The sequence below is a fragment of the Martes martes genome, assembly GCF_963455335.1.
Source record: "Martes martes genome assembly, chromosome: 7".
Taxonomy (NCBI): domain Eukaryota; kingdom Metazoa; phylum Chordata; class Mammalia; order Carnivora; family Mustelidae; genus Martes; species Martes martes.
In genome coordinates this window covers 142,972,304-142,998,210 of record NC_137894.1, presented here as the reverse complement: position 1 = coordinate 142,998,210, position 25,907 = coordinate 142,972,304, and the positions used below count along the sequence as shown (strand labels likewise).

The window sequence follows — 25,907 nt, the reverse complement described above, 5'->3', positions numbered from 1 at the left end:
TAGAATATTGCATCATTCTATAATGGACATGTAACATTGTATAACATTGTGTACATTGTATAACATTGTGTACAGTGTGATAATTTGATACATATGTATATTGCAGGTAGTTCCTGTTTTATAAAGTCTTATACATCCCTACTTTGTGCTTTGTTTGATTTCCTTAGGCCAGGAACATCCTTTAAATACCAAGTTTGTAAACATTTTAAAGGATATATGTAGATGTATGTAGATATATAAATTTGTGGTTATTAGTGATTTGTTGATTTTCTTTATGTAGCACCAGTGTTCTTGAAAGGGTACAGCGGCCTCTCAGATTACTCACGACGGTTATGCAGTTCCCTGCCTGCCGGCCTGTCCTCACTCACCGAGCACGTTTATGAGGCCCCCATTGTATTCGGGCTCTGAGTTCCAGCACACTAGTCCTGCCATCACTGGCCTTATGGATATTTCTGGGGGTTTTGATTAAAAATAATAATAAGGGGCACCTGCTTCCCCTTCTGTCTCTGCCTGCCTCTCTGCCTACTTGTGATCTCTGTCAAATAAATAAATAAATAAATCTTTAAAAAAAAGAATAATAAGTATACATGCAGCTTGATTTCAAAACCTGGCAATGGGTTACAAGTCACTCCCATGAGTCACAGTGTTCCAGTAGAGGATGTAATCAAGAAAACACCCATTATGTAGTGTAAGAATGCGGCACTGGAAATAGCTGCAGTCTGTCATCAGCAGAATAGGAGGCTCTCGCTCAGGTTGGTTCAGGAAGGGCAAACATTGGTGTCGGAAAAGCTTCCAAGAGGCGGCGGACGTGTGTGGGTGATTGAGGAGGGGAAGCAGGGCGCGCAGGGTCTGTGAGCCGTGGCTCGTCTGGGCTGAAGGGGTGGTTGGGGCCGGTAGGTGTCTGGTCCTCACCTGCTGTTTGTATTACCGCCACAGTATGAAAACCTTTGCAGGTTTCTCTAAGCGTGGCTAACCAAATCTCTTTTTTTAATTTAAATATGTTATTTATTTATTTGACAGAGAGAGGGAGCACAAGGAGATGGAGCGGCCGGCGGGGTGGGGGGTGGGGTGGGAAGCAGGCTCCCTGCTGAGCAGAGAGCCCGATGCTGGGCTCAATGCTGGGCTTGATCCCAGGACCCTGGGACCATGACCTGAGTCGAACCTAGAGGCTTAACCCACTGAGCCACCGAGGTGCCCCTGAAATCTCCTCTTTTCAGCATACTCATCTTTAATGAAGGATAAGCTTTAACTTCTTTTCTTTTTCTCTGTACTTGTTTTCTTTTAAAGATATTTTTTATTTATTTGACAGAGAGAGAGAGAGAGAGAGGTCACAAGTAGGCAGAGAGGGAGGGGGAAGCAGGCTCCCCACCGAGCAGAGAGCCCGATGCAGGGCTCGATCCCAGCACCCTGGGATCATGACCTGAGCCGAAAGCAGAGGCTTTAACCCACTGAGCCACCCAGGCGCCCCTGTACTTGTTTTCTTTAGTTCCCCAATCCTATTGCGTTTCTTCTTTCTGTCTTATAGTTATTATTTTTTTAAAGATTTTTATTTAATTAACAGGCAGAGATCACAAGTAGGAAGAGAGGCAGGCAGAGAGAGAGAGAGGGAGAAGCAGGCTCCCCGCTGAGCAGAGAGCCCGACATGGGGCTCGATCCCAGAACCCTGGGATCACGACCCGAGCCGAAGGCAGAGGCCTTAACCCACTGAGCCACCCAGGCGCCCCTGTACTTGTTTTCTTTAGTTCCCCAATCCTATTGCGTTTCTTCTTTCTGTCTTATAGTTATTATTAAGAGAAAAAAAATAACACTACCTGTCAGATTGTGACATGCTATCAGTTCTAAGGTATGTTGTGGTTTCAGAGATGTTAAAATGTAAACAAAACAAAATGTGCTTCTAGGATCCATAAAAAATAATATTTTTGTTGGAAATATTTAGTTGTTTTTTTTTTAATTTATTTGAGAGAGAGCGAGAGCAGGTGAGGGAGAGATCATGAGCAGGGGGAGGGGCAGAGGGAGAAGCAGACTCCCCGCTGAGCAGGGAGCCCATTGGGGCTGGATCCCAGGACCCCGGGATCATGACCTGAGCGGAAGGCAGACGTTTAACCCGACTGAGCCACCCAGGCCCCCCAAGATGTTTGGTTTCTTAAGTGAAGGAAATCTTGCTAGAATAATGGCAGTCACAGGCCTTTTCAGTTTAATTTTAGGTGATGGTTTAGGGAAGTCTGTACCATCCAGGTCAATGCCAACTTCGTTTATCTGGAAAGCTTCTAAATCTGTCATGATTGTAATGAAATTAGCTTTGATTGGATAATTGGAGATTAGAGGAAATGAATTTTGCTAAGATTAGAAAAGATAGGGTTTACTAAAGATTATAACAGAAAGCTTAAAAGCTGAGGTAATGCTTAGTGAATTTTGGATGAATTAGCTTTTACAGTTAAATGTCCAGCCTCCTAACTGTGCCATTCTGCCTCTCCTCCCCCACCCCACCATGTTGATCTTACTCGTGAGCTGAAAAGTCTGTGTAATTCAAAAGTGTCCCAAAATAGCGTCGTCCCATCCTTCACTCTGACAGCAGGTTCGTCGGGGACGGTGCTGCTCAGAGCAAGTGAGCCCGGGCCCTGCGCGTGCTGACGGAGCCGCGTGGCGCCCGTGGTCTGTGCCCATCCCAGTTCTTGCTGTCTTCCAGAAGCAAATGATGGTGTCAACACTCCCTGCCTCGTGGTGTTGCGAACACAGCACTGGGCGCTGCAGCTGCAAGGGGGTGAGGAATCAGTGCTCTGAGGAGCTGAGGGAAGCAGGGCACAGACTCTGCCGCTTGCCAGTGGGCAGCGGTGTTAGCGTTTAAAGAGAAGGTAGTAGAGAAAAGAAAAAAATAGTCTCACTAATTCAAAGTTTTGATTTATAAAGCATGATTTAGGAAACTATATTATTAGATCTTGAAAACCATTTTCTCTAAAATGATGGAATGTATCATTAGAAGTATAAAATATGTGTAAACAAGAGCAAAAATGCATTCCAATTCTGTTGAAACTGTGAAAGCATTAAGGCCCTTCAGTTGTGGACTTGTTTGTACTGGATCGAGGAATTACTATTTTATTCCAAATTCTATAGATTCCAGGCCGTTTATTTCAGTATTCAGAAGCCCCCAGTTTAATCATTTCCTCTTATGGGTTAGTGAGCAGAAGTAACTATTTAACTGCTTGTAAAAATTGAAATACATGTGTAATATGCGAGAGGAGCCGGCAGGGCAGTGCTTGCCTACTGAACAGGCGACTGGAGGTTACCGGCCGCAGTGCCCCATCATCCGGTGCGGCAGGGGCTTTGTATTCCATGTGGTTCGTGCAGTCAGCGGGATGTTCGTGTGCCGACCGCCGGGCTCGGGTACTGCGTAGGCCCTGGGAAATGACGGGTCCCGAAGTGGGTCGCTTGGAGCCTGGTGAGCAGGGGGGAGACCTCGTAGTGCTGTGATGTAATAAAGATAGGTGTGAGAGTAACTGGGTCACAGAGGACAGAGCACGTCGTCTCCCCGGTGAGAGGAGGTGGTGAAGGGAGGTTTTGCAAAGGCGGTGGCCTGTGAACTGAATTTTGGGGGGTGAATTGGAGTTTGCAGGCGAGCAGGTGGGGCCTCGGGCAGGGACAGCAGCCGGAGAGAACTTGGACTGGAGTTGAGGGAGCAAGGCTCAGCGTGTGTAGGAACAGGACCTGGGAGGCCAGGCAGGTTTGTACAACCGGGTCTGCTCTGCTGGGAGCCGGAGCTTAGCCGGTAGTCTGGAGGCCTTCTCAGAGGGCATTCCACGGAAATCCAGGCCCCAGAAGAGTCTCTGGGGGGAAAAGTCCAGATACACATGAACATTCAACTCCTAAGTGCTCAGTAAAGAAACCTGTTTCCTGTTTATATACTAGAAAAAAACTTCTTTGGGAAGGGCTGCTGTTTAGCCTTATGGAGCTCCTGAGTATTTTAAGCTGGGGGATGACTTCATTTGATTTACATTCAGAAAGTGAACCGACAGAGCCAGAGGCTAGGCTGGACTGAGGGGAGGTTTGTGGCAAGGAAACCAGTTGAAAGCTGTTACCAATTTCGGTTATGTACCATCTGATCATCAATCTAAAGATGTTTAATTTCAAAATTTAGGAATTTGGGACACTGCTAAGAAAAAAACTACTTGAACAATGAACTAAAATACTTAACTGACGGCTGAGATTTTTTATTTTTTTATTTTTTTATTTTTTTTTATTTTTTAAAGATTTTATTTATTTTTTTATTTATTTGTCAGAGAGAGTGAGCACAGGCAGACAGAGAGGCAGGCAGAGGCAGAGGGAGAAGCAGGCTCCCTGCTGAGCAAGGAGCCCGATGTGGGACTCGATCCCAGGACGCTGGGATCATGACCTGAGCCGAAGGCAGCCGCTTAACCAACTGAGCCACCCAGGCGTCCCAAACTGACGGCTGAGATTTTAAGTGAGAGGAGGATTTGGGGACAAATGGAGCTTTTGTTTCTGACTTTGAACAAAGAATAAACAAATATTTCATAATGCTGATTAAGAAAATCTTTGGTTTAAATTGTATTTTAGGAGGGGCGCCTGGGTGGCTCAGTGGGTTAAAGCCTCTGCCTTCGGCTCGGGTCATGATCTCAGGGTCCTGGGATCCAGCCCCACATCAGGCTCTCTGCTCAGCAGGGAGCCTTCTTCCCCCCACCCCACTCTCTCTCTCTCTCTCTGCCTACTTGTGATCTCTGTCTGTCAAATAAATAAATAAAATCTTAAAAAAAAAAAAAAAATTGTATTTTAGGAGTAATGTTTTAAAGAAATCCCATTATGATTGCTTTAGATCTTAGGTCAAAATGGTAGGATTTTTTTTTTAAAGATTAAAAAAAAAAAATACTAGCCGCCTGGGTGACTCAGTCGGTTAAGTGTCTGCCTTTGGCTCAGGTCATGATCCCGGGGTTCTGGGATCGAGCCTCCCATCGGGCTCCCTGCTCAGCAGGAAGCCTGCTTCTCCCTCTCCCCTTGCCCTTCTACCCTGCATGCTCTCTCTCTTGCTCACTCTGTCTCTCAATAAATGAAATCTTTTTTTTAAATGTTGGACAGTTTCTTTTATTTTTTTAATTTATTTTTATTTTTTTAAAGATTTTATTTATTTATTTATTTGTCAGAGAGATTGAGAGAGAAGTGCACAAGCAGGCAGAGTGGCAGGCAGAGGCAGAGAGAGAAGCAGGTTCCCCGCAGAGCAAGGAGCCGGGTGCAGGACTTGATCCCAGGATCTTGGGATCATGACCCGAGCCGAAGGCAGCGGCTTAACCGACTGAGCCACCCATGCGTCCCGGACAGTTTCTTTTAATACATGATACTATATTTTCATGTTTAAGGACCATTTGCATTTTATTCTGATATATTGTTGTAGTTTCCCAGACAGTTTTTTAAACTTTTTTTTTTTTTAATTAGACTCTATTCCCAACATGGGGCTTGAACTCATGACCCCAGGATCTAGAGTTACAGGCTCCACTGATGGAATCAGCCAGGCGTCTCTTCCTCAGCCAATTTTTAAAAATAAATTGGATATTTGGTCTTTTTGTTATCAATTTTTAGGAGCCTTTATTTATTTTTAAAGATTTTATTTATTTATTTGACAGAGCACAAATAGGCAGAGACAGAGGGAGAGGGAGATTCAGGCTTTCCGCTGTGCAGGGCTCAGGGCTGTGCTGGATCCCAGGACACTGAGATCATGACCCAAGCCAAGCACAACCAACTGAGCCACCCAGGGCCCCCTTGAGGGGCCTTTTATATGTTAAGGAGGTTAGCCTGTTATTTGTAACATGCACTGCAGAAGTTTTTCCCTCAGTTTGTCTTTTTTGCTTGAATATATCAATCTTTTTTTTATAGTGCCTTGTTTTTGAGCTGTAGCTAGAACAAGCTTCAGTACTCCAAGGTTATAAAAAGGAATTTACCTGATTTTATTCTAGAACTCTTATAAATTTATGATTTAGATTTAAATATTTGATCTTGTAGGAGTCTCTCCTGGTAAATGATATGCAATATGAATCCAGTTTTTTTCCCAGATGGGAATATTAATTGTTCAACGTCACTCATTGCAGTCTTTTCCTTCCTCAATTCTGAGGTATCTCCTTCGTCATTTACCATTTCCTGTTTCTGGACTTCATATTTGTTCCATTGATATATTTATTTACTACTGCGATACCGTTTTGAGGCTTTATTGTATCTGGTAATGCTAGTTTCCTTCTAATGTTATTTTCTTTTGGAATATTCCTGACTTGTTTTACATTTTAATTTTTCTACATGATTTTTTTAATTTTAACTTTATTTCTTATTTGTGTAAGTGGTCTCTACACCCAGTGTGGGGTTTGAACTCACAGCCCCAAGATCAAGAGTCGCTGCTGTTTCAGCTGAACCAGCCATGATTTTTAGAATTAGCCTGTTTCCCAAAACTGATCCTGTAGGCATTTTGGTGTGCATGGGGGGAGAGGGAGGTAGAGGGGATTGCTTTAAATTTACAGACTTATGGTAATGACTCAAAGTTGTATCTTTAATCTTTTCTCTTACAGATGATATTAACCGTGTTCTTGAGCAACAACGAACAGATTCTAACAGAAGTTCCTATAACACCAGAAACAACATGTCGAGATGTTGTAGAATTTTGCAAGGAACCTGGAGAAGGCGGTTGCCATTTAGCTGAAGTGTGGAGGGGAAATGGTACGTATTAAGCTCTGTGGGGATGACACGTACATAAAACGTAGTATTTATCCAATGCAAAATTTTGCTTCTGGTTCTTAGTTATCTGTGGTAATGAGGAACTGACTAATTAAAATCACATTACATGGGGATAAGATTTTAGATGCGTTTCGTAAAAGATGCATAATCGGACCCTCACTGGTGCGGTCTGAGATAAGCAGGAAAATAGACAGGGCCCTCCCGCGAGACCTTTCTTGACTCACTGCGAACCACGCAAGTTCTCTGTCCTCAGATTGTACAGTTGTGCTTGATATGTACCGAGTTGCTCATCAGCTTTCCCCCGGCACTTCAAGGCAGAAACACTGTTTTCTTTCCCTCCGTATAAAACCCGTTAAACAGTAGGCCCTTGGTAAATATTTATTAAATTGTGAAGAGCAAATACAGTTGACCCTTGAATAACACGGATTTGAACTGCTGGGGTCCACTTGTATGTGGATTTTTTTTTTCAGTAAATATATTGGAAAATTTGGGGGCATTTGCAACAATTTGAAAAAACTCGCAGATGAACCACATAGCAAATACCAAAAAAATGAAGAAGTTAGCTATTGCTGTAAGAACACAGTATGGAATACCTGTAACATAAAAAATACGTGTGAATCAGCTGTTTATGATGTCAGTAAGGCTACTGTCCACCAGTAGGCTGTTAGCAGTTAAGTTCTCGGGGAGTCAAAAGTTACATGTGAATTTTTGACTGCACACAGCGTCAGCGTTCCTAACCTCTGTGTTGTTCGAGGGCTGACTCTACTGGCTCTTACTCGAAGCTGGGCAGAGAAGATCAGCATAAATAATATGATTACTGAATACAAAAAATTCTGCAGAATAACTTGGATTCTAAAGGAGAGGTTGAATGTAGATAGGCCCTACTCAGCAAGGGAGGCGACGGGAAGGAAGGACGAGGGAAGAACGCAGACATGGTGTGCTTCTTAGGTAGCTGAGGGACTGGTAGCGAGAGAAGGTAGGCTGCAGGGAAGAGCCTAGAGCTAGCTTGCACAAAGACCTTCAGTACCGGCGGATTTCTGTGGTAGGAAAACAGGTGGTGGGCATGGACCGGTCTGAGTTGGAAAGGACAAGAGTGATCACCTGGAACACGCTGAGTCTGGGGTGATCATGAGAGCATCCAAATGTTAGAGTTTAAAGGGGACTAGGAACAATCACTGAAGGCTTACACTTCTTTTAAGTAGCTTTATTAAGATAAAAGCCACATACCATACTACTCACCCACGGAAAGTGTGCAATTCAGTCATGTCAGTGCACTCAGAGTTGTGAGCAGTATCTCATTGTGGTTCTGATTTGCATTTCCGGAGTGACTAGTGCTATGTAGTATCTTTTCACGTGCTCATTGGCCATTTGCATATCTTCTTTAGAGAAATGTTTATTTAGAACATTTGCCCATTTTTTAATTGTTGTCTTTTTTTTTTTTAAGATTTTATTTATTTACTTGACACAGAGAGGGAGAGGGCAAACACAAGCGGGGAGAGTGGCAGTTAGGGGAGAAGCAGGCTCCCCACTGAGCAAGCAGCCTGATATGGGGCTCGATCCCAGGACCCTGGAATCGTGACCTGAGCTAAAGGCAGACACTTACCCAACTGAACCACCCAGGCGCCCCAATTGAGTTGCCTTTTTATTACTGAGTTATAAGAGTTTTGGGTTTTAATTGAGGTATAATTCATATATAACATATTCGTTTCACATACCTAATGATATTTGTATATATTGTGAAATGATCACTTCAGTAAGTCTAGTTAACACCCATCACAACACAGTTACAAAAAAATTTTTTCTTGTGATGAGAACTTTCAAGATCTATTCTTTTAGCAACTTTCAAATATGCATCACATTATTAACTAAAGTCACCATGCTGTACAGTACATCCCCAGTAAGAGTTCTTTATATATTCTAGACACAAATCCCTTATTGGGTATATGATTTTTAAATATTTTCTTCCAAAGTCTTGTGCTTTTAATGTTATCCTTAGAATTCAGAGCAAAGATTTTTTTTTGTTAATTTTATTTATTTATTTATTTATTTATTCGACAGAGAGAGAGACACACAGTGAGAGAGGGAACACAAGTAGGGGGAGTTGGAGGGGGAGCAGCAGGCTTCCCACCAACCAGGGAACACAATGCGGGGCTTGATCTCAGAACCCTGGGATCGTGACCTGAGCTGAAGGCAGACACTTAATGACTGAGTCACCCAGGTACCCCCAGAGCAAAGATTTAAGGGCACAGTGAGAGGAATTTGACTTTGATAAATGTTGGAGTATTACTAAACCAGAGGTAGGAGGGTAGGTCCTCAGTTATCAGTGATAACACTGATAACAGTGACAGGAAGCTGGCCATGGGGAGTGGGAACAGTTAAGTAATGACAGTTTGTTGGGGGACCGCTATGAGAGCCTAATCATTGTCCCACTGTTGCTTCTTCCCCAGCCTCTTAGCACTCTTGTTCGTTGTTACTTGTTACCACTTCTAAGTCTTCACCTCCCTCTCCCCTTCTTTTGCCTTCTCTGGGAGGGAATAATCTCCTTCAGAGTGTCATTGCCCCAGAAGGTCCCCGGCCATCGAGAATGCTGGTCGCTCTCAGAGGAGTCTTTTGGTTGGTGCTCTCCTTGTCCCCAGGCCCACCTGAAATCATAACCGTGTTGTTTTACGTCATCAGGAATGAGGACTAGCACCTCACAGCAGAGGGTCACGGCATGCTGGCCTACTGTATTTGCCTTGGCTTTTGTGTAAGCTCTTGTCATTGTCTAGAACAATCCCTAGCACCTGCCTCCCTTTGCTTGCTAACTTCTGTTCATTCTTTGCCTCTCATCCTTCCTTGAGTCTCAGCGGGTGTTAAGTGTACCTCCCCTGTGCTGCAATGCTGTCATAGTATTTATCAGAACAGAACACGGTAGTTTTCGTATCTTTCATTGGACTACAGTTCCTGGAGGCAGGAACTTGTCCTTGGCTTCATATTTCCCTCAGTAAATTCATAAATCACTGAGTAAAACAGACGGCAAAGCTGGGTCTCAAAGAGGTACTTTCTGGTGGGTAAGAGTCAGAGGAAGAGGGAAAGCACTTAGAATAGCCATTCTCTATCTTTTTACCCTAGAGAAACCCTTACAGAAATTTTCAGGTTTCAGAGAATCCTTGCATGAAAATTCTCACATCTACAGCTCGTGGTGTATGAGTGTGATCAGTGTGCCAGAAGTATATGCTCCACTGGCATTGTCCGTGCATTGGAGAAGGGACTGTCTGCGGATCTGTAGAGTTGTTCGCTAGCGCTGCGGTAGCGCGGTACTACAGCCTCGGGGACTTAAACACCAGGCGTTCACTCTCCCGTCTGAGGTCAGAGTGTTGACAGGCTACGTTTTTCCTGAGGCCTCTCTCTTTGGCTTACAGATGCCATCTTCTCTCTGTGTCTTCCCTCTGTGCATGTCTGCATCTCAATCTCTTCTAGTCTCTTCTTCATATGAGGACACATTGGAATCAAGCCCACCCTGGTGACCTCATTTTTACTTATTACGTCCTTAAAGATCCAGTCTCCAGAGGATTGCATTCTGAAGTTCTGGGGTTAAAACTTCTGCATATGGGGCGCTTGGGTGACTCAGTGGGTTAAGCCTCTGCCTTCGGCTCAGGTCATGATCTCAGGATCCTGGGATCGAGCCCCCCATCGGGCTCTCTGCTCAGCGGGGAGCCTGCTTCCCCCCACCCCCGCCTGTCCCTCTGCCTACTTGTGATCTCTCTGTCAAATAAATAAATAAAATCTAAAAAATTAAAAAAAAATAGAGTTCTGCATATGAATTAGTGGGGGGACACAGGTCAGCCCATCACAATCTGTCAGGTTGGCTAGCTTATCATATTAGCCTGCCATACTTGTGCTTCTCTCCCCACACAGGGCCAGCTCTATTGTGAAGTAGGTGTGGAGGTAGAACCTTCAGCTTTTCCTTTTGTTAAGTTTCCTACTCGATTTTATTTTTGCCTTATCCAAGAATGCCTGAAAGTCTTATCATAGATTCCCATTATGTGAGAAACTGTTATGTAGAATGCATAGGGCAGTTTTGCTTCCCCTTTCACTTGAGCATGATGTTGTAGGGAGCCTTTATTATTTAAAACAAGGGCAGTGAAGCTTAGCTTACTTTTCTTGAAAATAATCTTTTCTTTGAAATTTTTAATTCATAAATGGAACCAACAAATTTGTTAAATAACTGACTTAGGACAAAATTGGATTTAATTGTTATAAAGTGATCCTCAGGGGTGTCTGGGTGGCTCAGTGAGCTGAGTGTCAGAGTCTTGGTTTCAGCTCGGGTCATGATCTCAGGGTCCTGGGATCAAGCCCCATGTCAGGCTCTGTGCTCAGTGAGGAGTCTGCTGGAAATTCTCTTTCTCTGCCTCTCCCTCTGCTCCTCCCCCTTCTCATGTGCTCTCTCTCTAAAAGAAAGAAAGAAAATCTTTAAAAAAATCTTTTTTTATAGGCCTGTATACATTAAAAGTGTTACTTTTTTTTAATAAAGATTTTATTTATTTGACAGAGATCACAAGTAGGCAGAGAGTCAGGCAGAAAGAGAGCGGGGGAAGCAGGCTCCCCACCGAGCAGAGAGCCCGATGCGAGGCTCGATCCCAGGACCCCGAGATCATGACCTGAGCTGAAGGCAGAGGCTTTACCCACTGAGCCACCCAGGCGCCCCTAAAAGTGTTACTTTTAAAACTAATTTACTTCTTTAAAGTTTACTTTGTGCTTGGGGTTTTTGTGCAAATAATTGTGTGCAGAACTTGAGCTAAGCAAACACAGATAGCATCTTCAACTGAGATGAGACCATTTCTGTCTTTGCCCTGACGTTTGAGGAACAAGACATCGCTTGCCTGCACGTGCAGGACGGTGTGAGTTAGCAGCACGGTACGTGTTACATTGCCGGGGATGGCAGGATCCTTTATAGAAATGTTGAACTTGTCTGGGGCAGAGCAGTACATCACACAGTGAAGTTTGATTAGGCTACAGCCCGTAAAGTTCTCTCTCTGTCTCAAAGTCCACTTCTCGGGGTAGATTTAGAGAAAGTCCACTTCTCAGAGCACATTTAGAGAAAGGTTTCTTGTGCAGCCGTACGCTCATGTTGACAGTGAACCGTGCTGCTCACTGTCCCGCCACGCTCCCGAGTCACTGCCTGGGAGCCCCTCGTCTTTCTGATATCCTTCCTCATGTCCAAGCACAAGCAGCAGTGGGAATATTTCAGTATTTCCTTTTTCCCCTTCAACTTGAGATAAAATTCACACATCATAAGAATCACTATTTGAAAGTTGTGTAGCCATCGCCAAACTCTGTTCCTTTCCATTCCTTCCTCCCCTGGGCACTGGCAACCACTGTATGGCTATCTGGCCCTCGGTGTTTGACTATTCTTGGTACCTCCTATTTGGAATCATGTAATATGTGGCTTTTGGGGCTAGCTTTTCCATAGCATAATAGTTTCAAGGTTCATCCATGTTGTAACATGTCTCAGTACTTAATTTCTTTCTTTGGTTTAGTAATACCGATTGCATGATAGACCATGTTTCATTTATCCATCAGCAGGTGATGGACGTTTGGGTTGTTTCCACTTTCTGATTGTGAGAATGCTGCTGTGAACATTCACATGCAAGTGTTTATGTGGGCACATGTTTTCACTTCTCTTCAGTGTGGACCTACATTTAGAATTTCTCTTGTTGGGTGCCTGGGTGGTTCAGTGGGTTAAACCTCTGTCTTCAGCTCAGGTTATGATCTCAGGGTCCTTGTCTTCAAAAATTGCTGCTTTGGGCTTCCAGGAATGTTTGTAAAACACAGACATTAATAAAATATAAAACAGAAAGGTATAATTAATAATTAAGCAAGAAATTACCCCAAAGGGGCACCTGGGTAGCTCAGTTCTTGTACGTCTGCCTTTGGCTCAGGTCATGATCCCAGGTCACGATCCCATGATCGACCTGGGATCGAGCCCCGCATCGGGCTCCCTGCTCGGCAGGAGGCCTGCTTCTCCTTCTCCTACTCCCTCTGCTTGGGTTCCCTCTCTTGCTGTATCTCTCTGTCAGGTAAATAAAATCTTAAAAAGAAAAAAGAAATTACCCCCAAAATATGAAAATTTCACAATACAATTTACTTTTCATCTACACAAACCACATTTGTTAATGTTGGTAACAGCAAACAGTGGGGGTGGGGATAGCTCCTGAGGTATTAAACTCTTGAGAATGAGAAATTCCCTCCCATTTCCTATTACAGAGCTAGAGGATATAATAGGTCTCATGAATCAGTTGTTGGCATGTAAGGAAGTGTTGGGGGAATGTTTCTGGAGAAAGAGGCTAATGTCCTCAGCTGCAGTCCTCCCCTCCACACATCATAGCACTCAGCATTTGCCAACTGCCTGCTTGAGAATCGGGTAGTTGTTGGGGTGGGGGGTGCCTGGCAGACACCACCACAGCTCAGTGGTCGAGCCCAGCATCACAGTCATCTGTCATGGTGATGGCACGCACACCCTGGTGTGGTGAAAGGAGAAGGTACCTCAGCTCTGTGGAGTTCCCCCCAAAACCCGTCACCTCAGTCTAACCATGAGAGAAACATTAGACAAGTCAAAATTAGGGACTTTCTATAAATTACCTGACCAGAACTCAAAACTGTCAAGGCCATTAAAAAAAGGGCGGAGGGGAAGGAATGAGCTGTCATTGACCAGCAGAGACCCAGGGTTTCAGACAAATAAATGCAGCGTCATTTTCTGGTTCTGTTCCTGGAACAGAAAGAGGACATTAGGGGAGAAACTGATGGAATGCAGATAAAGCCTGGAATTTAATTAACAGTAATGTACCAGAGTCAGTTTCTTAGTTTTGACAAAGATACCATAGTTGAGATATTAGCATTAAAGGGAATGGATGAGCTCTATACGGTCTTGGCTACTTTTCTAGAGGATGGCAATCATTCTAAAATGAAAGTTATTTTTATATATTATGTAGACCAAAAAAAATCTGTAAGGTACAAAGGAATAGATTAAGATTTCTAGACCTTTAGGGGCACCTGGGTGGCTCAGTGGGTTAAGCCTCTGCCTTCGGCTCAGGTCATGATCTCAGGGTCCTGGGATTGAGCCCCGCATCGGGCTCTCTACTCAGTGGGGAGTCTGCTTCTCCCCCTCTCTCTGCCTGCCTCTCTGCCTACTTGTGATCTCTGTCTCTGTCAAATAAATAAATAAAATCTTAAAAAAAAATAAAAATAAAAGATATATGAGAGCAAAGGACCGAGCAGTGCCAAGACAGTTTTATTTTAAAGATAAGCCATGTGAGGGGACCTCAGCTAGCAGACGCAGTGATAAAGCAGTAGCAGTGAAGATCGGCATTGCACCGAGAAGGAGTGATAGCTCACAGAACAGAACAGAACAGAACGGAAGAGACTGGGGCCACTGGAGCCTGAGCCGGCCAGAGGTGGCGATCACCAGTCTCCAGGGGAAGCAGACTCAGAGTGAGCGTATGATGCTGTAACAATTGACGATTCAAGGATGAAACACAAAATCAGATCAGTTCCATAAAGACAATGAAAAGCAATACTTTATAATTTGTAGGAAAAAAATATGGACTATACTTTTGACCTTGGAGTAGAGAGGATTTATTGTACAAAAAAATTCAAAATCAGAAAAGATTGATAATTGCTTACATTTAAAATTTTTAAACTTCTGTCTAACAGAAGACACCAACGAAATTAAAAGACAAGCCTATTTTCTTTTTTTTTAAGATTTTATTTATTTATTTGACAGATCACAAGTAGGCAGAGAGGCAGGCAGAGAGAGAAGGGAGGAAGCAGGCTCCCTGCTGAGCAGAGAGCCCCATGCAATGCGGGGCTTGATCCCAGGACGCTGGGATCATGACCTGAGCTGAAGGCAGAGGCTTTAATCCACTGAGCCACCCAGGTGCCCCGACAAGCCTATTTTCAATATAACCAACCCAGGATTAGTATCCAAAATATAAATAGTTCTTCAAATACCTAAGAAAAAGGCAAACAACCCAGGTTTTTGGCTTCTGTTTGTACGTGATGCGGTTCTAAGCGGCCTAGTGTGAAACCTATGAAGTGGTGCCTCATACATTTAACAGCTGTGTTCGTGCCCTTCTCAAGTGACGGGTGTCACTGCTCTGTGAGCGAGGGGGTTTTTAGCTTTGTTTTACTATTTGAAGTACATTAGTGCATTTGATTCTGTAGAATTTCATTTTTATTATCAACTGGGTAATTTTTGGTCTCTGCGGGTGCTGGCCACACTCACGACACTGGTACCTGAGCTGCCAGCAGGTGCCCAGTCCATCCTGCGTAGGTCTGACCGCCACACGCAACCCTTTAATGAATGGCGAGGCTGAACCACTGTGTTAATGTGTTTCTTTGAAGAGTGGGAGGCACAGTTCCTCCTGATAAATAAATATTATAGAGGCCGTTTTTCTGTGTTCCCAATTTAATGTTGCAAAATCGCTTTTATGTACACTTCCTATGCTTACGTGTTACCTAAATTATTTCCCAGGAACTCATACTCCTGCTTTCACTTCATTAAAGTTAAAATTTAATGCTTACAATATCTTTGAGTTCTAATACATGTGTATACACTTATTTAAATCTGTATTTTTTACTTGTGGTTGGAGTCATTTTGTTTCTGGAATAAGTAAAATGTGTTTTTTTTTCTAGAGCGTCCCATACCCTTTGATCACATGATGTATGAACATCTTCAGAAGTGGGGGCCGCGCCGGGAGGAAGTGAAGTTCTTCCTCCGACATGAGGATTCCCCCACCGAGAGCAGTGAGCAAGGTAGATGAGCGCTTTCCCCGTTTGTTAATTCCCGCCATAGAAGTTCATTTAAATAAAATAGGAATAAATGTTAAAATAAATTACATCCTTGTTTTCCCTTCACTCCCAAGTGGTGGGAGGGAGAGTTGGCGTCCCGCGGTTCTGTGACCTTGGCTACGGCGGGCCGCAGCTGCTCTACACTGTGTGGCCGTCCCGGCCTCGCTTGGTTCCCTGGGCCGCAGGCCGGTCAGGCGATAGACTCAGACACGTGAGGAGGCCTGCTGATTAAAGACATTGTTTTATTGCTTTTAACAAATATTGGATGGATCAAATATTGAGATTTTAAGAATAATTAAAACCATGAAAGGATTAGAAAAATTCTGAGAAGTATTTTTTAAAAAAAATTCTTGGAGTGAACAAGACCTTTCTAAGTATAACACTAAGCTGTAGAAGACTAGAAAACCAAATTATTGAGAAAAGAAGAAACCCCCCCCCCAAAAGAAAACCTGTGTGGCAATAACTACCCTAAGCAAAGTCAAAAGACAAAGTATAACCTGGGAAACAGCATTTACAGCTCGTAGTGCAAGGGCTAACTACATTTATATATGAGTTCCTAAAAATTGATAAGGAAAATCAGTTTTTTTTTAAAAAGGTCACAGAAAAGCAAATACACTTGGCCCTAGGTTATGTGAAAGGATGTTCAGCCTTACTCCTAGTGAAAGAAATGTAGGGAAAACAGCGAATCTGTTTCACCCGTTGTGCTGGCGAGCACGAGCGCATTGACTAACGCGGTGCTGGCGGGGAGGTCCGTGATGCTGCGGTAGTGCCAGTTGGCAGCTGCTGCGGAGAGGCAAGTTAGCAACCTCTGTTAAACTCCCCAAAGAACCAAACCTTTCACCTAGCAGTCTCACTTCTGAGAACTTACCCTAAAGCTACGCCTGCACACGTGCAAAATGAGGCCAACGTAACGTTGCTCGCAGAGCACGGCCGCTCTCTGAGCACTGCCAGGAGGGGTGGCCTGATGCCCGCCGTGGGCGCCGTGGGCATCAGGTTAAAGAGGAGGCGGTGCGTGCGTGTGGTAGGCTGCCGCCCAGCCCGAAGTAAGGAAGCGCCTCTGTGCCCTGACCCGCACCATCTGAACAGCTAAGTGAATAAGCACAGTGCAAAACCTCGTGCCCATTGTGCCGCCTTCTGTGTGACGGAGACAGAAGCCTAAGTCTGTGCGCCTATTTTGGCTCGTACATGGGTTAAATGTCTTTGGAAGCGCTTGTAAGAAACTGGTTGCATTGCTAGCTTCGGGGGAAGGTTGCAGGGGAGGGAGGGCAAATTGTTAATTGTATACTTATTTGTTCCTTTGGAATTTTAAACCATGGGAATATGCTACCTATTTCTGAATTAGAATTTAAACAAAATAAGAGAATCTTTTTGTAAAAGCCTGTATATACATTGTGCGCTTAAGACCTTTAACTTGTTATTTAACTGTGATTGTGGCTTACTTCTGGTATTTAAAAAAATAAACAGGGACATCCTTTTGTAAAAGGGTTCCTTTATTGCAAATTATCCCCTTTTATTTCTATTTTATCATAAAGGACATTTTGCCCCTAGGATGAGCTACTAGCTACTTTAAAACCATCTTTCCATAGTAGTAAATATTGTTCCGGTGCTGTTTTTGACAGCGTATCACTACTTCTGGCTCTTAGCCCATCCGCCGGTGGTCTTCCTGGGTCAGGAGGCCGGGCTCCAGGTCCAGCTCTTTATCTCCCTTTACCTTAGACAGGAGCCCAGCCTCGCAGGACAAAAGCCCCCCGGGGAGGAGGGCTAGGTGAGCTGACCGCTGAGTGCTATTCTAGCGCCAAGAATGTATTTTAGCTCTCTGCCTGAGCTCCCCAAGTACTTTACCCCTCCTGTACCTAGCTATTTTTTTTTTAAGATTTATGTATTTATTTGACAGAGAGAGACAGCACAAGCAGGGGGAGTGGCAGGCAAAGGGAGAAGCAGGCTTCCCACCGAGCAGGGAGTCCCATGCAGTGCTCAATCCCAGGACCCTGGGATCATGACCGAAGCTGAAGGCAGATGCTTAATGACTGAGCCAGCCAGATGCCCCGTACTTAACTATACTTAAATTAAAAGTTTTATATTTTACTTTTACTGATACAATATGTGTGCATAACTGTTAATGTCCTGGGTGGTGGGCTGGGAGGAAGGTCTTATTCTCACTTTATAATGTTTGAAAGTGTTAGGGATACTTAGAACCGTTCAGAGTCCTGAGGAAGGTGACAGCGCTGACCTTCCCGGTTCGGCCGCGGCCTCCCCGCGCAGTGTGGCTCCGCCTTGCGGTGCTGACACAGCAGGCCCCGCGGATCCTGCGCGGAGGGGATGCTGAGCTGCGCGGTGCCGAGAGGACCACTGTCAGCACAGAGCCGCGTGTTTGCAAAAGGTGGACTGGGGACCTTGAAGGGTCGAGCAGGATGTGGAGGGAGTTCCCAGGAAGGAGACTCTTAGGGACCATCAGTCAGGACTGAAGAACCAAATTCATCACAGCTTGCACTGATTTGTCGAACCTTCCAGTAAAGTCCCTGCCTCCCTGCTTGACCCTCCTCAGCCTGGCTTAGATGGCATTTGTAATAGGACCCTACCATCTCTTCAGCCTCCTCGTCCCTTCTTTTTCCCTTCAGTCCCGTCCCTTCTCGCACCTTCATATTCTGTGGGCCCCGACTCACAAGAGACCCCCACAGTGCTCTCCCCTCTGCCGGGTTTCCTCTGCCTGTGCTTATGTATACTGCACCTGTGTCTCAGAGCCCAAGGAGTAAGGTGGTGGGTCCTTCGGGGGGCGCCTGGGTGGCTCAGTCAGTTGGGTGTCCGGCTCTTGTTTTCCACTCAGGTCATGATCCCATGGGCCATGGGATCGAGCCCCGAGTAAGGCTCCACTCTCCGTGGAGAGTCTGCTTAAAAGATTCTCTCCCTCTGCCTCTCCCCACTGCCCCAACCACCCCACCGTCTCAAGTAAGTAAACCTTTTTTTTTTTCAAGGGTGCTTTGTTCCCTCCTTTGTTCGCTGAGCTTCTCCGGTTCACAGCCAGAGTTGAGGATCCAAGAACATGATTCCTCTGTGCTTCCCACAGAGCTAAGTGGAAGGCAGTTGTCACCGACTGATAGTATTTGAAGGGGATGACATTGGAGTGTTTATTGTGTAGAACTGTAGGACACATCGCGAGAAGGGAAGGAGCCCCCCTCGCCAGAGTGATGAGAATTCTGTATTTGGAAGCTAGAGGAGAGCATAGAGGACGTTCACTTCGGTCACCTCCTACACTTGGGGGAGCAAGCTTGGAGTGTAAAGTACCTCAGTGAGGGCCACGGCCAGAGCATAAAGCAGGACCCGGGAGCCAGCGTGCTGGAGGTGGGGGCGAGGCTGCCTTCTTGGTGTGCGTCATGGGCAAGTGACTTCCCAGCCCTCCACCCCCGTGTCCTCCTCGGCGCGCTGCATGGGGTCGTGACTGCAGCTGGTGAGGTGTTCCGGTGAAGGGTTCAGTGGGGCTAATGCCCCAGGAGCACTCGCCAGATGTCACCCCTTACTGTTCGCTGTCTGCTGCCTCCAAACCGGAAGGCCGTCCGTACCGTGGAGACGGAGCAGCACTCGGTAAAACTCTGATGTTGGACGTTTCGTAGTACTCTAACTGCTCGGTAGCTTGTTGTTGGGAAGGGGCAGACATTCTAGAACATTAAATTAGCCTGAATACCTTATTCCTTAAAAATACCAAGAATAACTAAGAGTTTAATTTACCTTGTGAACTGACAGATGCCATAGTCTAAGGGAAGCCTGTGGCTGTGTGTGTGTGTGAGAGAGAGAGAGAGAGAGAGAGAGAATGAATCCTGCTACTAGGAAACTGGACTCTGTAAAGAGGCTGTTGTGGCTGTAGGACTATGCTTGGCCGCACGCCATGCCCCTCACGTCTGTTTAACTCCTTTTGAATTTTCTCTCTCTTTTTTCCAACATTCTGTTCTTGTCCGTCATCTTTCCCCATCAGATGTACCATGTATTTGTTTATGCACTGTGCATCTTTGCTGTGTACATAAAAAGAGTAAGATATTTTCTATTCCCTAAGGACCAGTCTTTGCCCCTTGGGGACAATATCACTGGCTTTGAGAATGCATGCCTTAAGGTGAAGCAGGCCATACTTCCATTATAGCATTTTTCCTCAAATGTTTCCGAGTAATAGGAAAGAGAAGAAAAAAGTGTTTTCCTGTGTTTTATTTTGTTTTTTTAACATGAAGTTCTTGTGCCTTTGAAGTCAGGGATTTCAGGTAGTAAGGCAGGCTATGAGGTGTGATAATTCTCAGATGACATTAGGTAATGGCTGTAGAGATGAGCAGGCTGGGGCGGGCGCTGCGCACATCAAAGGCTTCGGCTGCTGTGACTTCAGAGTCACCAGGTGCACCAGCGTGCAGCACACTTCATTTTGTTTAAAAAATACGACAGGGCATATAACTTCTACAGTTTAAGTCTGAAGCCTTTTTTGGGCAGTATTTTAATTTTTATGGAGCAAGGGAGAATTCTTAAGACTGCCTGATTTGGGTTGATGCCCCATGTCAGTTGTGAGCCTGCCAGTGAAGACCAGTTCTGCGCACCGATGTTTTTACTGCTGGATTTTAAGTTCTGTTTTAGTCCCTGCTATAATAAAAAAAAGTCTTTTTAAAATGTTTAATAAAAATTCGTTGTGGTAAAATACATGTGATATAAAACTTGCCATCTTGGCCATTTTTAAGTCTTAGAAATCTTTTGATATAAGTCAGTTTCAAGATTCTGAAACAGAAGAAGAAATTTCATTTAAACAACTTTATAAAAATTAACTATAAAGCATTTTTTCAACTGTATCAAGGGTTGAGTTGTTCAACCTGGTATATTGTACTTGTGTTGCATAAATAATTAAATAAGTGAAGAGATGGGAGGGTGTCCTCTTACTAGCCTGTCTCTTAGTAAGTCTGGCCCTTTCATTTCTCTAGGCGGCCGTCAGCCCCAAGAGCAGAGAACTCAGAGGAATGTAATGAATGTACCTGCAGAGAAACGCACAGAAAATGGCGTAAGTACTAGTGAATCTAGGTGAAATTTTGGAATTGCTTTTTATGGTACCAATGAGTTTGGGTTATAATTTATTTTTGAGGTCTTATTTTGGGGGTAGATTGGCATTTCTGTTGAGTATTTCACAAGGTTCTGTGAAGTTCTGCAGGCCACAGAGTGGTTCTGGCAGTCTGCAGTCTGGCCCACACCCTGGCTGGTCTCTGGTCCCCGGCCTAGCCCCGGCCTCGGCACCCTCCGCAGGCTGTGGCCTCAGCCTGTCCCCACGCAGCAGCTGCTCACCTTGTGCTCGGGGCCCGGCCCCCAGAAGCCGGTGGTCTCAGTCTAGACTAAGAGATGAGCAGGCAGGCTCACCACGCGTCTTGTGTGGATCTCTTCATCCTTCTGTCGGGTCTTGAAAGACAAAATGGCTGGGGGGTGGGAGTCTTCATAGTTGCCTCCAGCAGAGAGAACTTGCTCTGTCAGCTGGTGTAGCTCTGGAGAACAGGCCTGATGTGGAGGGGAAGGGAGGAAGTGGGTCTCAGTAGAGGAGCTCCTTTTAAGAAGCGGCGTGTGTGTGTGAGAGAGAGAGAGAGAGAAAAGAAAGAGCAGGAATGAAGGAATGAACGAGGAGCGAATGAGAGAAATTTTCAACATGGTCTTTCCTGGAAATTTTAGGAATAACTTTTCCAAATAATTTTTAGGCTAGAGAATTAGTTTCTTTTCTTTTTTTCTTATTTTTCTTTTAAAGATTTCATTTATTTGAGGGGGAGAGAGGGTGAGAGAGCACGAGAAGGGGAAGGGTCAGAAAGAGAAGCAGGCTCCCCGCCGAGCATGGAGCCCGATGCGGGACTTGATCCAGGGACTCCAGGATCATGACCTGAACCAAAGGCAGTCGCTAAACCAACTGAGCCACAGAGGCGTCCCGAGAATTAGTTTCTTTTTCTGGCTCTGCTGCTAAGCAGGTGTGTGACGTTGGGCAGGTTACTTCCTGGCACAGTGCTTGGCACAGTCCGAGGCTGGAGCGTGCAGGACCCGTAGTCACATCTCCTCGCTGGCTAAACTTGAGCAAATTGACTCTGCCTCTCTGCTTCCCAACTTCGTATTATTGAACTGTGAGTTTATTTCTTTTATTGGCTACTGTTATGACTTTAAATGTTACCTTATATCTCTGTTTCTTTGTACTATCAACTTTAAACCGGATCTCCAGGCCTCTCTCCTTTTAAGAGGAGGGTGTTAGCACCCGTCCCCTTTATCCACTTCCTCATTCCCTCCTACCTTCCAGTTCTTTCAGTTGTACTTTTATGTTAAGTTTAATAATATCTGTACTACTACCTGACTAATTAAGCCTTCTGAAAACCATTCAGTAGGGTTTATAATTTTAGACTTTGCAGATATTATTCACCGCATAGGCAAGTGGCGCACTAAGTTATACTTTCTTCTCTTTGGCTCCAATGTCATAGTCCTTGTGCCACTCAGGACTATTTGTGATGTCAAGATTGTGAATTCTCCTGGGACAGCTTGGTGGCTCAGTCAGTTGAGTGTCTGCCTTCAGCTCAGAGAGCCTCAAATCGGGCTCCCTGCTCAGCGGGCAGCCTGCTGCTCCCTCTCTTCCCCATGCTCTCTCTTGAGATCTCTCTCTCTCTCTCAAATAAATAAACAAGATCTTAAAAAAAATAAAAATTAAAAAAAGAGGGGCACCCGGGTGGCTCAGTCAGTGAAGTGTCTGCCTTTGGCTCGGGTCATGGTCTCAGGGTCCTGGGATCGAGCCCCACGTCGGGCTCCCTGCTCAGCGGGGAGTCTGCTGCTCCCGCTTCTTGTGCACTCTCTCTCTCTTTCTCTCTCTCTAACAAATAAATAAATAAAATGTTAAAAAAAAAAAAGATTATGAATTCTCATTCCTTAGCCTCGAATTTCTAAAGACCATTCCACAAGTCCTCTTCACCTGCCTGCCTTGTGACATGCTTGTTCACACCAAATCTAGAGCCTCTGTGGGGTTCTGCCAGGCATATCTGCTTCAGAAAGTCAAGAAAAAAAAGGCCCACACGCCACTGGCAGGACTTTTGATTCAGTGAGTCTGGGCAGGCCTGCAGAACTCCCCATCTGCCCTCCCGTGTTGCCCTGCCAGGTTTGGGGACCTCCAGGTCACATGCACACACTGTCCTGAGCATTCAGAACGTACTTGTCCAACTGAATTTTGAAGATTCTTTTGAGTTCTAAGATTGCCCATGACCTGAGGGGCCCTCGGGAAGGTGAAACAAGTATATTGTTACAGGACAGTGCCATGTGCTGGGGGGCGGGGGGTACAGGGAAGGGGCTCAGGAGGAAAGGATGCCAGTCATAAGGTGAGTTCTTTTTAAAAAAAAAAGATTTTATTTATTTATTGGATAGAAAGTATGCAAGAGAGAGCATGAACGGGGAGGGGCAGAAAGAGAGGGAGAAGCAGACCGAGGGAGCCCGATGCAGGGCTCAGTTCCAGGACCCTGAGATCATGACCGAGCCGAAGGCAGACGCTTCCTCAGCTGAGCCGCCCAGGCGCCCCTGTAAAGTGAGTTCTGATGTTTAAATGTGAGGTGTCTGTGATCTTTCCCTGATGAAGTTATTTATTTTATTTTTTTTAAGATTTTATTTATTTAATTGACAGACAGAAGATCACAAGTAGTCAGAGAGGCAGGCAGAGAGAGAGAGAGAGGAGGAAGCAGGCTCCCTGTGGAGCAGAGAGCCCGACGTGGGGCTCGATCCCAGGACCCTGGGATCATGACCCGAGCCGAAGGCAAAGGTCTTAACCCACTGAGCCACCCAGGCACCCCTGATGAAGTTATTTCTTAACATGGAGATAATACTTATATCTCAAGATCAACAAAGCTGAAATCTGAAACCAAAGTTAAAAGTGTGCCTGTAGCCTTTATGTGAGTTTTTAATTAGAGGAGGGCAGAGAGCTGTCAGGAAGTGTAACTTTGCCCTGGAAGCATCACATCAAAGACACTGCTGTATTTTATGGTGCACACATCTGCCTGTTAAGCCCAGTAATATAGTATGTTCGTAAAGTTCTTAACATCTACAAGGCACTTTTACGTGCATGTTTAAAGTTCATAAGATACTAAAAACATCTTTCTAGGGGCGCCTGAGTGGCTCAGTGGGTTGGGCCTCTGCCTTCTGCTCAGGTCATGGTCTCAGGGTCCTGGGATCGAGCCCCACATTGGGCTCTCTGCTCAGTGGGGAGCCTCCTTCCTTCTCTCTCTCTGCCTGCCTCTCTGCCTACTTGTAATCTCTGTCAAATAAATAAATAAAATCTTTAAAAAAAATCCTTCTCCAACACTGTTTCTTTATATACCCTAGATATAGAATAATGGCACTGAACCTGGTTTGTGGGCCCCAGCAGCAAGGACTGGACCAAGCTGCAGCCGAGGGAGGAGGGCGTGTATGGGTTGGAAGAGGACAGGAAGCTGAGCTGGTGTGATTCATGCCCATTAGCAGCTGCTGGGGCAAGAAGTTCAGGAAGTCCTGCTCTACGACAGTTGCAGGTCAACAAGTCAGGTTTTCTAAGAAATAAATGCCCAGCTGGGGCGCCTGTGTGGCTCAGTGGGTTAAAGCCTCTGCCTTCGGCTCAGGTCATGATCCCAGGGTCCTGGGAGCCTGCTTCCCCTCCTTCTCTCTCTGCCTGCCTCTCTGCCTGCTTGTGATCTCTGTCTGTCAAATAAATAAATAAAAATAAAAAAGAAATGCCCAGCCACTGGCCGAACTTTTGGATGCAGTGAGTCTGGGGTGAGCCTGGAAACTCCCAAATGCCCGTGTTGCCCTGCCAAGTTTGGGGGCCTCCGGGTCACATGCACACACTGTCCTAAGCATTCAGAACGTACTTGTCCAGTAGAATTCTAGGAATCTGGTTTGACCATATTCTACCAAAAAGCAAATGGATTTCTCTTAGTATATAGTTGCGGCATGGGTCCTCAGGACCACCCCTAGTTTCAGCGGTTTTATTTATTTGTTTTCTTTTTTTAAGATTTTATTTATTTATTTGACAGAGATCACAAGTAGGCAGAGAGGCAGGCAGAGAGAGAGAGGAGGAGGAATCAGGCTCCCTGCGGAGCAGAGAGCCCGATGTGGGGCTCGATCCCAGGACCCTGGGATCATGACCCGAGCTGAAGGCAGACGCTTAACACCTGAGCCCCCCAGGCGCCCCTAGTTTCAGTGATTTGCCAGGAGGACTCACAGGACTCAGGAGCTGGTTGTACTCACAGCTCTGCTCGACCGCCGTGAGGGGCTATGGGGCGAGCTCAGCGAAGGGGAAAGGCGTGTGCGGTGAAGTCTGAGGACCCCAGGCACCGGCCTCCAAGAGGCCTTCCCCAGTGGAGTCACACAGGACGTGCTCAGTCTGCCACAACCGGCTATGACAACAGGTGTGACATACTGTCGGCCGGTGCAGCTCAGTGGAGCCCCAAGTGCACAAGTTCAGGTTCAGCGAGCTTCTCTCATCACTTCTGGGAATGGTGGGAACCCTCCCAAAATCTGAGTTCCCAGAGGACAGCCCAGGGCTTCCCTTCAAACCAGTCTGTAAGGAGAGGGTGTCAGGTCTGCCATGCAAACGCTTCTGCGCGGCACCACTTTCCTTGGGTGTCCTGGAAGTGCTTTTCCTGTTTTCTCAGCCAGCCGCACTAAGCTGTGAGTCAGTTCCTGCTTTATTCCTGCTTGCGCAGTCAACTGCCAAGGCCAGTTAATCCGGCCCCTCTGCTTTCTTCTAAGAGCTTTATAGTTGTAGCTCTCAACGACTGGGGCTATGATCCATTGTGAGTTGACTTTTGGTTTTGGTATGAAGCAGGGATCCAGATTTATTCTCTTGCCTGTTAATATCTAGTTATCCCTGCAGCATTTGGTGAAAAGACTATTCCTCGGATGCCTGGGTGGCTCAGTGGGTTAAAGCCTCTGCCTTCGGCTCAGGTCATGATTCCAGGGTCCTGGGATCAAGCTCCGCATCGGGCTCTCTGCTCAGTGGGGAGCCTGCTTCCCCCCCCACCCGCCTGCCTCTCTGCCTACTTGTGATCTCTGTCTGTCAAATAAATAAATAAAATCTTCAAAAAAAAAGATTATTAAAAGAAAAGAAAAGACTATTCCTTCTCCATTGAATTGTCTTGGTACCTTTGTCAGAGCAACTGGCCATAACTGTGAGAGTTTCTTCAAGAGTTTGTTACTAATATGGGGACTTGGTCATGCTGTTTAACATATGGTGCCTGCCCTCAGCTGTGCCTCCTGTCTCCAGATCAGGTAACGTTTCAAGTGTCTGGAGAATAAATATGTAGAATTCTGCTGCTTCTAGAATCAGAAAGTGTTGCCAGTTCTCAAGACAAATACTCTGTGATGTG

At 45.5% G+C, this 25,907-nt stretch overlaps 1 protein-coding gene across 5 annotated transcripts in view; it reads left to right on the top strand.

Annotated features, from left to right (window-relative positions):
• Positions 1 to 25,907, top strand: part of PPP1R13B (protein phosphatase 1 regulatory subunit 13B) — an 89,526-nt gene that overhangs the window by 28,217 nt on the left and 35,402 nt on the right. For all 5 annotated transcript variants that reach the window (XM_080808375.1, XM_080808374.1, XM_080808373.1 and 2 more), the window contains exons 2-4: positions 6,558 to 6,705; positions 15,397 to 15,516; positions 20,496 to 20,572. In XM_080808375.1, coding sequence (XP_080664501.1) covers positions 6,558 to 6,705; positions 15,397 to 15,516; positions 20,496 to 20,572 — 345 coding nt within the window. The remainder of the gene's footprint in view (positions 1 to 6,557; positions 6,706 to 15,396; positions 15,517 to 20,495; positions 20,573 to 25,907) is intronic.